We start from the raw sequence: 16,768 nt of genomic DNA, 5'->3' as shown, positions 1-16,768 counted from the left end.
TCAGAGTGCAGTACATCTCTGCCTTTCAGATCAGATTGTTTGTGTTTTACATTTCTGCTTTTGAAGGATATAAATGCATAAATGTTTTGTTTATTTCTTTCCCCCTTCTCTCTCTTTCTAGACGATGGTTTTCCATACAGAACAGTCAGCTAGTCTATCAGAAGAAGCTCAAGGCAAGTCTGCATGTCTTAAACCTATCAGCCTTCCTTTGGGGTTACGTGGCCTCGCTCTGAGGGGTTAAGTGCAGCTGTAATGTTTTTTTATTGTTCATCAATCATTTTCTCTGAAATGTGCATGTTTGATGTAGAGAGAAATCAAAATATCCTGAAAGCCATACGCCTGCAGACTGAATATTTACATGTCAGTGAATGTCTCTTGACACGCAGGGTTGCGATGGATGTCAGGAAAGATCCCTGTGATGATAAAAACCTCTATATGCTGCACTTAACCTCTCAGAGCCCACTTATACCACAGCAAAGCTGATAGCTGATTCCCCTACAAGGGAAGACATCTTATCAGGGATAAACAGCTACGTAATATGCATGTTATGTTGTTGCTGTTGATATGGGCAGGTATGAGAACTTGTTTTTGTATTCATAGGATTCTCTTACAGTCGTGGTAGAGGATCTCCGACTGTGCTCTGTGAAACCATGTGAAGACATTGAGAGGAGGTTCTGCTTTGAGGTCGTCTCCCCATCCAAGTAAGGGACAGTTCTCATAAAAACCTAATTCTTATTCATACTTGCATCATAGCTCTAAAGTCTTTTCCAGTTGGTGGATGCACTTTGGTTCAGACTAAATATATTGTGACTATCTTTATATAATTGTCCAGATGGCTCATCACAAAATATCTGCAAATTATTTTATATTTATGTCAGACTTATTTGTGTTTTATGAATAGTGGACATAATCATATGTTCAAGAACGCTAGGATGGATCGGTAGTGTTAAAACAAATTGAAAAAGCGGTCCAGAAACCTTCATGTTGCATTAAAGTTAGAAGAGGGTAATTCAAAAAATGTTATTTAAATGAAAATCTTACCAAAACAAATTAAGATCCACAATTTTCTAAGTTGTGACGTGACCTTTTACATGCTAATGTGTTACTTCAAGATGATAAACATCAGCATTAGCATGTAGCTCATGTTAGCTAACATGTCTAAAAACTAATAAAAATCCTCTTTAACATTAAACTGCACTTTGGAATTATAATCTTTTTAGTTTAGCTGAATATTCACATTTTGAAGTTAAACCACAGCTGTAGAAACAGCAGTATTTTTAGAATAAAATGTTAGCATGTTATATCATTTAACATACATGTTAGCATGCTAACAATGTTATTTTACTTCAGTCTTATTTCTTAAGTTAGTCAGAGGTTTCATTTGATTTAGTTCTGACTCTGATCAGATAGTTTTAATAAATGTTTAGTCATGTGTAAAGCATGTTAACATGCTAACACGCTATACTAATATGCAAAACATTTAGGTTAAATGCTTAGCTGTTTAGTGTGTGTTGTATGTTTGTGTTGTACTGTTGTGTATTTAAAAAGTTTCACTAAGATGCTAGTAGACTTATTTAGTTTTTATTTACTTTCATTTTTATTATATGCTTTAGAGAAGCTATGCAAATACCTGTTCCTAGCTGCACTTTTTGTTTAGTCCAAAAAAGCAAATGCTAACCTGAGCATTTGCATATGATGCACAGCTATAAGGACAGTACATTTTTATTTTTTATTTATTTATCTTTTCGTCTTACAGGAGCTGTATGCTTCAAGCTGAGTCTGAGAAGCTAAGACAAGCCTGGATTCAAGCAGTTCAAGCTAGCATTGCGTCCGCTTACAGAGAGAGCCCAGACACCTGCTACATAGAGGTGAGACATTATTCCTGCTCATGAAACAATGATGAAGTTTTTGTTAACTTGTTTATAAGGTTTTATACTGTTGCAGTGTTTCAAAGTAAGTCATAACATTCAATCAAGAGATATTAATTAAATAGTTTCTGTAATGGGTTATTTTCTTGTACCTGCTAAATGAAGTCATTAGCACAACACATTAGCAGATAGACAAAGTGCATTCCTGCCATTTCTCCTAACTGATATATGTGTTTATTTTAAGCATCTGGACAGAACAGCCTCACCGTCCACCAGCAGCATTGATTCAGCCAGCGAGCCACGAGAGCGCAGCTCCAGGGGGGAGACCATCCTACAACGAATCCAGTGTCTGCCGGGGAACGAGCAGTGCTGCGACTGTGGTCAGACCGACCCCCGATGGGCCTCAATCAACCTGGGCATCCTGCTGTGTATCGAGTGCTCCGGCATCCACAGGTAGTTGCCAGAAAGACATTTGTCTTTTAAATTTTATCAGTACAAGACTGACTTTGAATAACTCCAGGAATAATCAACATTTCCCAGAAGTTTGAGGTTGCAGGTGTTTCTGTAGAAGAGGGCTAGCACCAGCTACTGAAAGCAAAGGCTACTTCTGATCATTTCTCTGATTTAATAAATACCTATAGAAATTTTCTTTTCTCACCTGTTGAACTGAGTATCTATTTTTGGGTCTTGTATGATGATGTTATTGGTCATATTTTTAAATGAATGTATAAATTGTAAAGGTCTCTCAGACTTTCAAGTAGCTCTATATGCATTATGGTGTCTAACTACACATACAGCTGAATGCAACATCATGGATAACCAAGTAGCTAGTAGCATGTTTTTAAGTGGATTTAAGTAAAGGATTTTTTACCTGCTGGCTCAGAAGATGGGAAGTGGTGCCAGGTGTCTGTTACTTCAGCCTCGTGCTGCTAAAGAAGGCAGGTACACACATTGTTGAAGGATTAAAGTGCAGTACATCTCTTATTGGATCAGCTGGGCTTTGACTGAGGGTTTTCATTGAGTGAAGAGACCATTTAATAGTCCTGGTAAGGAGGATGTAAAACTTAATGCTGCAGATGAACACATCCTTACACACTTTACTGCACCGTTACATCAGAAAGTGTGTTTTTTTAAGTTGCAGTCATCACACACCCTGTTCTTGAATGTGCTCCCACCTGTTAAATATTCATGTTCCCTCTTCAGGTTCGTCCTCTTGCAGTGAGGTCAGACATGGCCTTTTGTCACAGTCTGTATTTTTTCTAACGTGAAACTGTTGCCTGGATACCAGACAGTGATTTGCATGACATTAGAAGGTTGGAATAACACTTGTAGCCATTCAAAGCAGGTCACCACACAGCACCGCAGCATGTGATTCATTTCTTCAACTTTCTCTTTTCATATTAGAGGAATAGACGCTGCCTTTGTTTTCTTGAGTTGGCCGCCATCTGGAGCCTTAAAGTCTTATATAATAAAGCCAAATTCCTCCATTTTTACAATTAAAATGTTTCACTGCAGAAGGCATTACTGACCCTATAGCCAGAATAAAAGTTAATGGACACCTGACAGATGCTTTCAAACTGTATAGAGGGACATGCTAAAGCTGTTGTGCTAGCCCTGCACTCTTCTCCGTTTTCTTTGAGCTACGTGCTCACATGATTACACAGGAATTATAATAGCAAGAGAAGAACACAAGATTGGTCTGTTTCCCTACAATATAATTACCTTCCTTTAAGACCCAATTACAACATTCACCAAATTACTAAAGGTTATGGAGGAATGTGAGTTGATATCTAAATATATAAAAAACCCAGACATTAACCTTTAATTATTAGCCAAATAAAGAAATCAGGGGGAGATATCATTTAGATTGGAAAGCTAATTCAATAAAATACCTCGGAGTGATAATAACTCAGGATTTCAATAGACTTTATGAGGCAAACTGCAATCTAATAAACAATAAAATGCAAAGAGACGGGGCAGCATGGTCAACACTAGTCCAGGATTTCAGTCCCACAATAGATGAAATCAAGATCAATCTCTTGCTAAGGCTGCTATAACTTTTTCTGTCACTTCCAATTAAAATACCAAACTCACAATTTTCAGCAACTCACCGCATTACCAATCCAGATGGAAGGAGATTAATATGAGTCAAAAACCCTCCACAGTCAAGGATAAGTGGAAAGGTAGATATGGATTACAAAGAGGAAAATGTGATTATAAGAGAAACGCTTGAAATATGGGATGATGTGGTTAAAAAATACAAGTTGATCGAAGACGGTAGGCTGTTGATCTGGCCTTCCTACACACCAGATTCACACCAGGAGTTCAAAAGTGGAGAAGTGCTTCAAGAATTGTATCTAAACTGTACAAGCATTTCTTAAAGCACCAAGCAAGAAATACAACGTAAAACGGGAGAAAGAATTTTGCATTTCGGGAGAGAGTCTAAAGATTTATGGGGCACATTTTGGGATATAACATTCTTAAAGATCCCCAGTTTATACATTTAGGACTGACACCAGAAGTAATAGATAAAAGAGAATCATATCTCTTTAAAACTCTGTCTGTGAGGACTAAGAAAGACATTACGAGAAACTGACTGAAGACGAACTGTCCTGGATTGCAGAAGAAATTTGGTCAATGAAACAAGTACGACGTAAAACAGAGCTGTAAGATGGACAAAGTGGCATTTTTATGTAAACTCCATGTTGTTCTTTTCTTTATTATTATTTTTGTAATTATTATTTTTACTTATTATTTTTGTTTCTTAACAACTGATTCAAAATACATTTTAAAAATAACATTTTACGGCAGAAGATCTACATTTTAGGACTAAGAATATGTTTTTTGTTAATGTTTCAGGAGTCTTGGGGTTCACTGTTCAAAGGTGCGCTCACTCACGCTGGACTCATGGGAACCAGAATTATTAAAGGTACAGTTTTCTTAGCAAATGAGCAATAGGGAAACTATCGATTAATCCATTTTTATTTAAAAATATCAATAAAAATTGTAAAATGTCAGATTTTGGATGCAGAGCAGGACATCATCTGAATGAGAAGACCGTCTCATTTCTCTCGTATTTCTTTGCAGTTGATGTGTGAGCTCGGGAACAGCGTCATCAACCACATCTATGAAGGCTCATGTCAGGAGCAAGGTCTGAAGAAGCCATTACCGTCCAGTTCAAGGTAGGAATGCGTAAAACTTCAGCTTCTGAGTGCAAAATGATTTCCTTTCTGAGGCGCTGACATCTAAAGCTGGGCTCACACCAAACGATTTTCAGATCGCAGACTAAAAACGGAAGTCTTTAGGAAATCTTAGGAGTTTTACTGGAGTCACAGCGCGTTCCCGTCATCTCGGTCGTTAGGTGTAAGCTGGTCGTCGATGGACCGTCCAGAAAGAGGAGCGGATGGTTATTAGAAGTAAACGTCTGCTGTGGATCATTTATGTGTTACAGTATAATGATCTAACAAATGAAAGAAGAATAGAAGCTCATTCATCCTCCAGATTCTGATGAGTCGGTGTAACACCTGGTGGAGACGTAAAGCCACACTTAATAATGATGATGTGTAATTCCGTCCTGGAGTGAAATTCTCCCCTTGTTTGCTTTACTGTGGGCAGATCAGCCCTGTTTGAGATCAACTGTCCAACATATCACAATAAAATGCTAAAAGAATCTAGTTGTAGTCTTGTAAATAGTGACCCCTAAAGATTCACAGTCTTTGTCATATCTCAGTCTGAAACTAGGCTGAGACTCTAAACTCTAAACATTTATCTTTAGATGTGAGCTGGTAGTTTTCTAGAGTCTTTAGCAAATCTTTTAAAAGTCTTCTGATGTGAGCCCAGCTTAATGTGACATGTTCCTGCAAAGGCAAGAAAAAGAAGTCTGGATCAAGGCGAAGTATGTGGAGAAGAAATTCCTAAAGAAGCTGGGCTCTACGGAGATACTCATCAATGGGGAGAGGAAGTCGGAGCGGCGGTGGAGCGTGAAGAAGTGTCGGAGACACAACAGTGCCACCACAGTTCCCAAAACACGGAGAAGATACCGACAAGAGCCCGGCAGCACTTCCCCTTCCACCCTCTCCGCAGGTACATCAGGAGATCTGCTCAGATCGCAGCACAAAGGATGACCTTGGGTTAATAACTTGTTCTAACTCGTCTTCTTTTCCTGGGTTCTTCGACAGCAGTTGCCAATTTCAGACGTGACTCTCTGTTTTGCCCGGATGAGCTGGATTCTCTCTTCTCCTACTTTGACACAGGAGCTGGACCTCGAAGTAAGCAAACAACAAGTTTGGAAGTTTGTGCACTCACATCTTTAACTGTAGACACTTGTGAAAACATGTGTTTAATGCCCAAATTTTAAGCTGTGTACCTTTTAACGAATACAAAATCAGCCTGAAACAGACTGTGATGAATAATGTGTCCATGTGGTGGCGTCTTCCGGTCCGGCAGGCCTGAGCAGTGACAGCGGCTTGGGAGGCAGCACAGACGGCAGCACAGACATCCTGGTGTTCGGCTCTGTGGTCGGTAGTGTCACAGAGGAGGGTGAGCTCGACTTAGGAATGTTTTACTGGAATGTTAGATGTTTCGGGTAGCCTCATGAGTACCTCTGGTTGGGTTGTCTGCAGAATGTGAAGTGTCTGAGGACTCGAGCGGCGAGGTTGAGCTGGAGGCTGAACCTGAGGCGTCTGACCCGGAGGACGTCAGGGCGCTTCATCCTGGAGCGCTGCTCTACAAAGCCTCAAAAGCTCGCAACTTGCCGGTCATGGCTGAAGCACTTGCTCATGGGGCTGACATAAATTTGGTCAATGAGGATGATGAAGGGCAGACGCCCCTCATACAGGCTGTGATCGGGGTGAGTTGGTCTCATACTGGCAGCATCTCATCTCAGTTCAGAAACACTAAAAGAGGTGTTTCATTAGTTTAAACATAGACTTTCTGTCCACAAAAACTTACAATATCAACTGCATTTACACTCACCAGCCACTTTATTAGGTCCACCTGTTAACACAAATATCTAACCAGCCAATCACGTGGCAGCAACTAATTACATTTAGTCATGTAGACATGGTCAAGGTGACTTGATGAGGATCAAACTGAGAATTAACATAATGAAGAAAGGGGATTTAAGTGACTTAAAGTATTTCAGAAACTGCTGATTTACTGGGATTTTCACACACAACCATCTCTAGGGTTTACAGAGAATGGTGTGAAGAAGAGAAAATATCCAGTGAGCAGCAGTTGTCTGGACCAGAATGTCTTGATGGTGTCAGAGGTCAGAGTAGAATGGGCAGACTGGTTGGAGATGATAGAAAGACAACAGGAAGTCTAATAAGCACTGGTTCCAACCAAGGTCTGCAGAACAGCCTCTCTGAACACACAACACGTCCAACCTTGAAGCAGATGGGCTACAGCAGCAGAAGACACACCGGGTGCCTCCTGTCAGCTAAGAACAGGAAACTGAGGCTACAATTCACACACACTCACCAACACTGGACAATAGAAGATGGAGAAACGTTGATGGTCTGATGAGTCTCCATTTTAGCTCCACATGCTAGGCTCAGAATTTGGTGGAAAAACCATGAAAACATGGATCCATCCTTCCTTGGATCAACAGCTCAGGCTGCTGCTGGTGTAATGGTGGGGGGGAGATTTTCTTGGCCCACTTTGGACCCCTTAGTACCAGCGTGGCCTGGTTTAACCAGCACAGCCTACCTGAGTATTGTTGCTGACCATGTCCATCTCTTTATGACCACAGTGGAGCATCTTCTGATGCTACTTCCAGCAGGATAATGCACCATGTCACAAAGCTCAAAGTTCCTTTTTATGGGGCATTTTAACTGTACTGGGTGAAGAATGAAAGAAGTGAAAGTTTTACCCTGTAGGGGGCGTTATGAGTCATTTTTCTACACACAAAAGAAATTAGAAAATTACAAATGTTATTAACACTATAGGTGTTTTTCATCACAGTTGAGTAAAACTATGTTGTTTACAGCTCAAAAAAACATTTTAGGGTGCAGTACTCCTTTAAGTTAAATATTCTGAGCCTCACAGCAAGAAGGTCGCTGGTTCGAATCTCGGCTGGGGGGAGGTTCGAACCTTGAGGGCTTTCTGTGTGGAGTCTGCATGTTCTCCCCGTGTATGCGTGGGTTCTCTGGGTTCTCCGGCTTCCTCCCACCGTCCAAAGACATGCATGTTAGGTTGATTGATGACTAAATTCTCCCTAGGAGTGAGTGTGTGTGTGAATGGTTGTTTGTCCTCTATGTGTTGGCCCTGCGATGGACAGGTAACCTGTCCAGGGTGTACCTGCCTCTCACCTGTTAATGCTGGGATAGGCTCCAGCTCACCTGCGACCCGTAATGGACTAAGTGGTGCAGAGAATGAATGAATGAATGATTTAAAATGACTACTTGTCACGTTATTTATTAAGAACACAAACTGGAGGTTGTTCTGTTTTACTGTAAATCCACTCAAAAAGCCACTAAGTAAATAACAACAGCTTTTAAATGCATTTTGTTCTCAGCACCATGGTAAATTGATTAAATTTATTTGATTAAATTTTATTTTAGGGTTCGTTGATCGCCTGCGAGTTCCTGCTTCAGAACGCCGCTGACGTCAACCAAAGAGACGCGAGAGGGAGGGGCCCCCTGCATCATGCCACATATCTGGGACACACAGGGTGAGTCATGAGCTGCAGAGGAGCTGTTCACACCCTCTGCTGCATCTCTGCTGGAAACTGTGTGGTTTACATGGTTTACATTTGGACAAAGTGTCTTTATTTGAAGGGATGCTGACTGTTTATTATTAATTTCCTGATACGTCCAGCTTCTTTTTTAAGTATTTTTTCTTTTTAGAAAGAAAAACTATAAAGAAAAGTATTTTTTATATTCCTTTTTAAGTGTTTGCACATAATCATCCATTCAGTAATTATTCAATGGGAGGCTCGTAGCTATTTGCTTAGTTAAATCCAGGTTCTGACTTTATTTTTGAGCCACAACAGGAAGCCGTTTATCCTACAAATCCCCAAAACAACAGACAGCACACTTTTTACTCAGCACCAAACAGCAGTCAGAGGCTAATTGAACACAATAGCATCTTTAGCAGGACAGACACGTTGTGTCCTGCTAAAGGTGAAACAAAAATAACTAAAAATCTCATTAACATGACATCATTTAACAAATATGTTTTTTACTCAGTCTCCCTTTCAAATACCTACACATGTTATACACAATTGGAAAGCCAAGATGCTTGAGATTTGGATGATGTACATCATTCCAGACGACAATCATAATTGTAGATGCAGTAAACGCTTATTTCAGACCAGTTGCAAAAGAAAAAGTACATGTAATGTACCTTTGTAGCTGTACTGCACTCCAGCAGCAGATGATGCTACAACAAACACGGTCCTGTTACATCAGCAAGGGTCCAGTAAAATAGTTGGTCCACAACAAGTCTATTATCCATAAAAACCTGTTTAAGTTTAAAACTGCAGGATTTTAAGGGGTTAATTTTCATATGTGACCAAAGGGAGACTCCAAATAAATAATGTTAATATTGTTGATATATTGGGGCAAAATTCCATTATAACGTATCTTTTTCTACAGTTTAGTCCCTTTAAACTCTTCACACGTGTGCATCTTAGTCACAGACTGCTTTGTCTTACACAATTTCTCCCTCTGCTCTGTCAGCCAACATCATCGTCGGTTGATAAATAGATCCCTTCTAATTGTTCATCAATAGGGCTCCTGATACTCCTGCAGAGTAAAGCTGAATTAATACAAATGTACAGGTTTCACATACAGAGTAATTTTTCCATTATTTATTGGTTGCCTTTTTTTTTCTTTGTATTTCCAGGCAGGTGTGTTTGTTCCTTAAAAGGGGAGCGACGCAGAATGATGGTGATGAAGACGGTCAGGACCCTCTAAGTATAGCTGTGCAGCAAGCCAATGCAGATATTGTCACACTGTATGTTAACTAACAAGCATTCTGTAGATTTAGCTCTTCACTCCAGTGTTTATATTCAACGTTCTGCTCCATCCCTCTTTTTTTATTACCCGGGCAGGTTGCGTCTGGCCAGGATGAACGAGGAGATGCGGGAGTCAGAGGGACCCTTTGGACAGCCAGGTCAATACCCAGTCAGCAGCCCCACTGAGCAACAGTATAAGAAATGCATTCAGGAATTTATCTGTCTCCACATAGCAGGCTGCTAGTCAAATCCAGTGCAGGGAGTGCCAGTATGCACACGACGAGAAATGTTGGGGATCTTGGATTTAGACACATTGGAATTCTTTGACTTCCTGTCATCTAAAAAAAAAAAAAAGAGAGAAGATGATTCACCAGATAATCTTATTCTCTACATCAGTAAATGTTGGGATCCTTGTCCCTGCCAGCAGTTAGCTCCTCTCTCAGGAACAAACAACAAAATTAGTGTTAATCTCTTTTAATGATGTCAAATTTGACCAACTACCAAAGGAAAACTAAAAATTCAGGGCAAATTTCAAAGATCAGTGACTACATTGGTCCTCGCATTAAGCCGTCAGCACAGAGCAATCATGCCCTCTGTTTGGAGGTTGTACAGGATTATCTGAACCAAAGACCTGCCGTGACTAATTTCTCCCAACTGTATTAGATTTAATGTGCTTGTGTGGCTCTAAATTAAATGTTAAGTGGGAGGAAGAAAAAAGACTTAACAACACAGAATGTAAGCACTTCTGTTGCATGGATTAGCATAAATCCCCCAAAGCTATAAAACCGAATGAGTTAGGGCCATAGCTTAAGGTTCAGTATCAAAGTAAGTGGGCATTAGTGTTAAGAACTGGCCAAAATGATGCTTATAACCTGATATCTCTGAAACATTGACCTAACATCAAAACCTAACGTATTAGCCAGAGCAATCTGTTATATTTACTGTATGTTAAAGGACACTTTTAGCACAGTATTCCCTTTAATGTGGCTCTTTTGGCTTCCCAAAACATGGAGTGTGCCATCCTTTAACTCTCTTCCCAGTCAGCTGTTGAGACACTTGCACATAATGATGTATGTAGTGGCAAAAAATACTCTTTGAAGGCTGAGGATGCTTCAGTTTGATCTTCTAACAGGACGTATTTAGTCATCCCGTTAAAATGATCACATTTACATTATGCTACTTCCAGGAAGAAGTCATTCATACCTGCGTTTGACCCACAGATAAAGTCTACTTTCTGAGCAGTAGACTTGTGCTGCACTGTGTGCAAGTATTTTATATAGTTTATTAACACTTCTCCAGCACAACTACAAGCTAAACCAAAAGCTATCCTCAGCCTTTGTTTGAAGTTAACAGCAAGAACGGTGAAATGAAGCTTTTATGATCCATTAAAAACAAATAGATGCACTTTTAACTTTTTACCAACAGTTATTTAAATGTTTTTTTCTTTGTTTTTATTTATAACAGAATTCCCTGAGCAATAGTGCAATGAGTAATTCACTGCAGATAATCACTATTTTTTTGTATGATTTTTAACAACATCGCAGATGGTATTTTTTTAAGCTGGATATATTTTGTTAGGATTTATTTTCTTGAGCACTCTCATACACAGCACCAGTATTATTTTCTCATAAGAAATTCTCAGACGTTTGTTTATATGAAATCACTTGTTGGTGGAGTTATTCTGGAAGATGGGCTGTTTTTTGATAAATCACATGTGATATACTGTATATACAGTATTTGTTAAAATGTTTGCTTTTAGTAGTCTGTTGTGTCTTAACTAGCCCTATATTAGATTTACTCTTTGTTTCTAATGCATGGGTAGGAGTTGCCCGAGTCCTCTGAAGCCCTGTTGTTTTTGTATAATTTTGTTTTTTTACCTTTTCCACCCAGTGTATGTGAATATGTGACATTTAACATTGTTGAGTAATGTTTATACCTACATCATACACTGCCAAATTGTAGATTTTATGGGAGAAATAAGTGTATGAAAAAAAAAAACACTGAATTACTTTTCCCTGCTGTCTTCCGCTGACAGAATAGTGACTTTTTGTTTAGCCCTAAATGATACGTAGCTTAACAGCAGTGATGCAGTATGATCTGAACAAAATGTTGCTTGAGACCAAATTGGCCTGCACTAAAATTACAATAAGTTATCTTTTCCCAAAGATGTTGATTATATTTCAGAGATGCCATGGACTGTTGGGGTTTAGTTTAGACCAAAGAAAACAAGCAGTTTTTCAGAGAACCATTGTTTTGTTTTTTGGTTTTTGTTTTTTGTTTTTCTGGATGGGAAAACCAGAACCATTTTTTCCACTAAGAACTGTGCAAAAATTATTGTGATGTATTTGGAGACTAAACTTGAGTTTTTATACATCTAAGCTGAGTTTAAGCTTATGAGTTTATTGAAAAAACAGTTGCATTATCTAAGGAAAACATGATATTATCAAATATTCATAGACTTTAAAGTCTTGTTAATGAGGCATGATTACCGCCCTCTGAACCTTTAACAAAACTGTAAACTGTAAATATTACACAGAAAGCATAAAACCTAAATACAATCAGCCTGTTTTTATATAGTATTAGATTTACATGAACATGAAATATTTGCTTTAAAAGCTTGGTGACTTCCTTCAAGTAATAGAACTAACATGCTAATGTTAGCAAGTCACTGCAGGTTCCCCAACATCTTCCACCTTTCTTTTTCCTGAGCTGTTTATGATGTTCTGTCTTATTAAACATTTCAAGACAGATTTTCTTTAAAAAATTGTCTGCAATTACAAGTTTGTTAACTTGTTAGCATTCTAACTACATGCTAGCTATTACTAAGACAGCCCTGTTAGCTTAGTTCTGATTAGGACATGCTTACACGGTCAAAAGGTTGTCTCAAAACTGTTTGGAATCCGTACTTTTTTAAAGATGTTTTGAAAACATAAAAATGGTGATAATAGCATTGCAATTCTATGATTTTTAGTTTTAAATTTATGTTTTGACTGACTTAACAGCCATTAGCCACATTAGCTTATGAGCTATTGCTTAGTTAGCCTTAGCAAGCTAACGTTAGTCTTCATATGTTGCAATTTTATTTGGGGAAATTAACAAATGGAAAACTAAAACTGAAAAACAGGTCACAAAGTCTTAGTATCGACTGCACCTGTCTAATAACTTTTGCACAGTCCCCGGTTTGTATTTGCCAGTTAAATGTTTTTAAAGTTCATGGAGGTGACAGGAAGAGCAATTCAGTCATTTTCTTCCTCCTTTTTAGTCAGCAATAGATTGAAAGCACTTTGAAAAACACACCGCTCTCTCTTAATGCAGCCTTTTTCTTTTTTTGTGCAGTATGTGGTTTGGTAGCAGACAACACAGTTCAGTGATTTTACAAAGCCGAGTGATTGACAGAACAATCATTTGTATTAAGCCAATGAAGGATTACATTTTGTGCAGCTCGGTGTGTCTACAGTGACTGTTTTGTATATAAATGAAAAACTATTTACACTTCTTGCTTCTAAAATGTCATTTTTCTAACTTTCATGTATTTTTCTGTCTCTAACTGTACAATTTCCTTTAAATATTGCAAGAAAATCTGTCTCTGAATATGTTGTAGTTGTGCATATTAACACTACTCAGTGCTTATGTTTCCTCCCAGTGTGCTCTAAAATGATACTGAAAATAAACAGAATGTGTAACTAAACACTAACCTTTCCCTTTGCATCCGTTCTTTACTTGTAAGGTCTGTTTTCTTTCTTTCATAGAGTTTTACTAACTTTATCCTGCAGCATTAACAAAGCCTATTTCTGTAAGGAACAGGTATGTGTTACAGGATTAATGTATTTCATGATTAGCTCATGCATTTTAGTTGTCTAGTTATAATTGTTGAACTATAAAACACTTAAGACTGAAACCATGACTGCCTAATACTAAATTATTTTTATTGCACATTAGTGAGGTCAGATTGACTTAATCCAGAGAAAGCAGACACACATGTACTCTGACCTTCACATCTCTCTTCATGATAGGATCTTTTAAACCTTAGCTCCTGAACTCCTTTGTTTGGCTTTTGCATGCATCTGTTAGTGTATGTTGACACCCCTTAATTGCATGATTCATCAGTGCTATTGTCTCAGTCAGGGGTGCCCAAATCCAGTCCTCAAGGGCCACAATCCTACAGGTTTTTGATGTGTCCCTGCTCCAAAACCACCTGACTCAAATTGATGAATCATTGTGCAAAACTTAATAGGCTGTTGGATCTATTTCATTTGAGTCAGGTGTGTTGAAGCAGGAAACATTGGAAAATCTGCAGGACAGCGGACCTCGAGGACCAGATTTGGGCATCCCTGGTCTAAGTTAACTACATTTTCTTTTGCTTTGCACATTTAAGCTTTTTTTTCTGAAGTTGTGAGCTTTTTCCTGTCACTTCAAAACTATTTGGTCTTCTAAACAATCAAGATAGTATACTTTGAATCCCCCTGAACTCCGTGAACCATTGTGTGGAGCTCCATCTTCAGTTCTCTCCACAGATGTTCTGTAAGCCAAGGCAAGTTTATTTGTACAGTACATTTCATGTACAAGACTATTTAAAGTGCTTTACATAAAACTTGAATCATTAATCTGAGGTGTGTTTGAGAAGGGAAGCCTCAACCTGCGGGACTGCCACCTCGTAGGACTGGATTGAATAGCCATGTCTTAGTAAAAAAATTTAAAAAAGGTACTCATTAGGCCACATCTTGTACAGCCAGTTTCCGTGCATTTACTGTGTGGTTTCATGAGATTAGTGAGCTGGCAGAGCTATGGTGGTTCATATCCATCATGGTAACCTTGATTTTTCCTGCACCGTTTCATTAATGTAACATCTCTAAGAAATGCCTCGGTGCAGATTAAAGTAATGCTGTTTGTTGATAGTTATGTTGGTTTTATCGAAGGACAGTAGTGAACTCAGACAGAATGCATCATTTGTGGGGTAAAGCTAACTAATGAAAGCATAAAGCAAAGCATGGTTTCAGCCTGGAGTGTGGATGGGTCCACTGCTTTTTGGTAGTTGCATGGAGGGGATCCTCGACTGGTCTAGGCGTTGACTGGGACACTCAGTGTTGGTCAGACTTGCCCTGAAACCATCCCAGTGATCTTGGCTGATTGCTATTGTTCATTGTGGAAGTAAAAGATGGAAAAAAAAGTGTTAAATGTTGGTTGACAAACTCCAACCAGACTAAAGTGTCTTTGAATTAGTGGTTTCTGTTTAGTTTCTCAACCAAAATCATCCACAGAGAATCATAGATTTACATACTCAGTTACTCAGTTTGACCAAAAATAATTTGTCCTGTGACTTCTACAGAAAAAGCAGCAAATTCCTTCATTTTTGAACAATCGTAGTTAAAATAAGAAACTTTCACATCCGCCACAAGTCTCAAACTCTCACTCAGGAATCTTCATCCTCTTTTATTAATTAGGCAAGCCCAGGAGCTCTCACAGACACAAAAGAGTTCAGCTGCTTTTGTTGTAGATGCAGATTCACTGGTTGCCATGGCAATGAGGAGAGTAAAAGCTCAGAATTTGGAAAAGCTGAAAGACGAGAAGCTTCATGGTGCCTCAGCCTGTTTTGGGCCCTCCTCCGCTCTGCATTTCCCACTTAGCTTGTAAGCTTTATTATAAAAGACTGCTCAAAGGTAATAAGGCTGCAATTTTCACCGCCATTTGACAATGGGTTTTTCTTTTTTCTTTATTCAGGAGATGCCACGTACCTTGACATCTTCCGGGAATTTTCCCATATGGCATCCCACAACCCAGAGAAGCTGAAACGAAGGAGCTTGCACTTCCGACATTCCTTCAGGTAGTCCAACAAAAGTCTGGAGAGAAACATAATGCTGGAGTGGAGCAGTCACAGCTGGGGTGTGATGACAAGTGACCCCCCCAACCCATCATAAGGAGAAACCCGAGGTGTCCAACAGATTCCTGCATCAAGATATCTGAGAAATTCACCCAAGTTCAATTTAAAATGGTGTTGAAGCTAAAAGATGTTTAGGATTGATGCATTGTATTACAGATGAAACCTATTTTGATAAGATTTTGCTCTTTGAGGATCAGCTGGTCTTTTCCTCTTAAATATGTACATAAACATGATTTTCCTACAGTGTTAAAGGAGCACTTGATTTATTTGCTTGCTGCCAACGTCTGGTTTATTGAAGGAAGTTCATCATATGAATGTTTTCTGTAATGTGTACTCCATGCATGCACTCCATTATACTTCATACTTAAACTTGAATTCAGCTACACACAAGAAGTGTCATATGATTGTTAGTAAATTACTTCTTGAAGATGCAGTCTTATTTCTCTTGCTGAGCATTTTTTCATATGAAATTTGTTTAGTTTTGCATTGACTACACTGGTGTAGTCCTCGTGATGTTTTGTTGGAATGTACTTCGCAGTGCCACTATGAAATGCAGTGTTTATGCTCCTATAAACATGCTGCAGAAGCAACAAATGTTAATATATCTGAAGGAGAGCTGGGTGGAAATTAAAGTTGCCGTGTGGCTGACTGACTCGCACTTCTTTCCTTGCAAGTGAAACAGCGCCCTCTTGTGTCGAAATGGGTCATATACTGGGGAACATAAACTTCCAAAAATTCAAAAAATGCACTTGGTAAGAACCACCAGAAAATGTTTTGGGGGAGGGTGGAACACAAGCAATGTCCAAATTTCTGCCTATTTAAATCAATAAAGATATGGTACTCAAACTGTCATGGAGCATGGAAGCTGTGGACCCAAATGCTGGACTGTGAGGCAGGTGCAGGAATCAAAAAAAAAAAAAAAAAAAAAAAAAAAAAAAAAAAAATCCAAAGACAACACAGAAAGTAAGGACAACCTGGCCATGAGGGGTATATGTACACAGAGGTGAAACTAAACCAGGTGAGCTGATGAACATGGAGCAGAGAAAGAATTCAAACGGGGAA

General features: G+C 38.9%; 1 protein-coding gene across 6 annotated transcripts in view; it reads left to right on the top strand.

The window, feature by feature from the left end:
- Positions 1–16,768, top strand: part of acap3a (ArfGAP with coiled-coil, ankyrin repeat and PH domains 3a) — an 85,622-nt gene that overhangs the window by 62,136 nt on the left and 6,718 nt on the right. The window contains exons 12-25 of one of the 6 annotated variants that reach the window (XM_042003441.1): positions 122–173; positions 601–701; positions 1,757–1,868; positions 2,113–2,321; positions 4,728–4,797; positions 4,956–5,050; positions 5,734–5,951; positions 6,050–6,136; positions 6,315–6,407; positions 6,491–6,717; positions 8,432–8,541; positions 9,717–9,827; positions 9,925–9,986; positions 15,547–16,355. In XM_042003441.1, coding sequence (XP_041859375.1) covers positions 122–173; positions 601–701; positions 1,757–1,868; positions 2,113–2,321; positions 4,728–4,797; positions 4,956–5,050; positions 5,734–5,951; positions 6,050–6,136; positions 6,315–6,407; positions 6,491–6,717; positions 8,432–8,541; positions 9,717–9,827; positions 9,925–9,986; positions 15,547–15,653 — 1,654 coding nt within the window. In that variant the 3' untranslated portion in view covers positions 15,654–16,355. Of the gene's footprint in view, positions 1–121; positions 174–600; positions 702–1,756; positions 1,869–2,112; positions 2,322–4,727; positions 4,798–4,955; positions 5,051–5,733; positions 5,952–6,046; positions 6,137–6,305; positions 6,408–6,490; positions 6,718–8,431; positions 8,542–9,716; positions 9,828–9,924; positions 12,899–15,546; positions 16,356–16,768 lie in introns of those variants that run through there. The other 5 variants (XM_042003439.1, XM_042003440.1, XM_042003438.1 and 2 more) reach the window with 5 other exon arrangements.

This window comes from Melanotaenia boesemani, chromosome 13, assembly GCF_017639745.1.
Source record: "Melanotaenia boesemani isolate fMelBoe1 chromosome 13, fMelBoe1.pri, whole genome shotgun sequence".
NCBI classification, from domain to species: domain Eukaryota; kingdom Metazoa; phylum Chordata; class Actinopteri; order Atheriniformes; family Melanotaeniidae; genus Melanotaenia; species Melanotaenia boesemani.
Note: the sequence above shows the minus strand (reverse complement) of the source record. Positions and strands in the feature narration are given on the sequence as shown.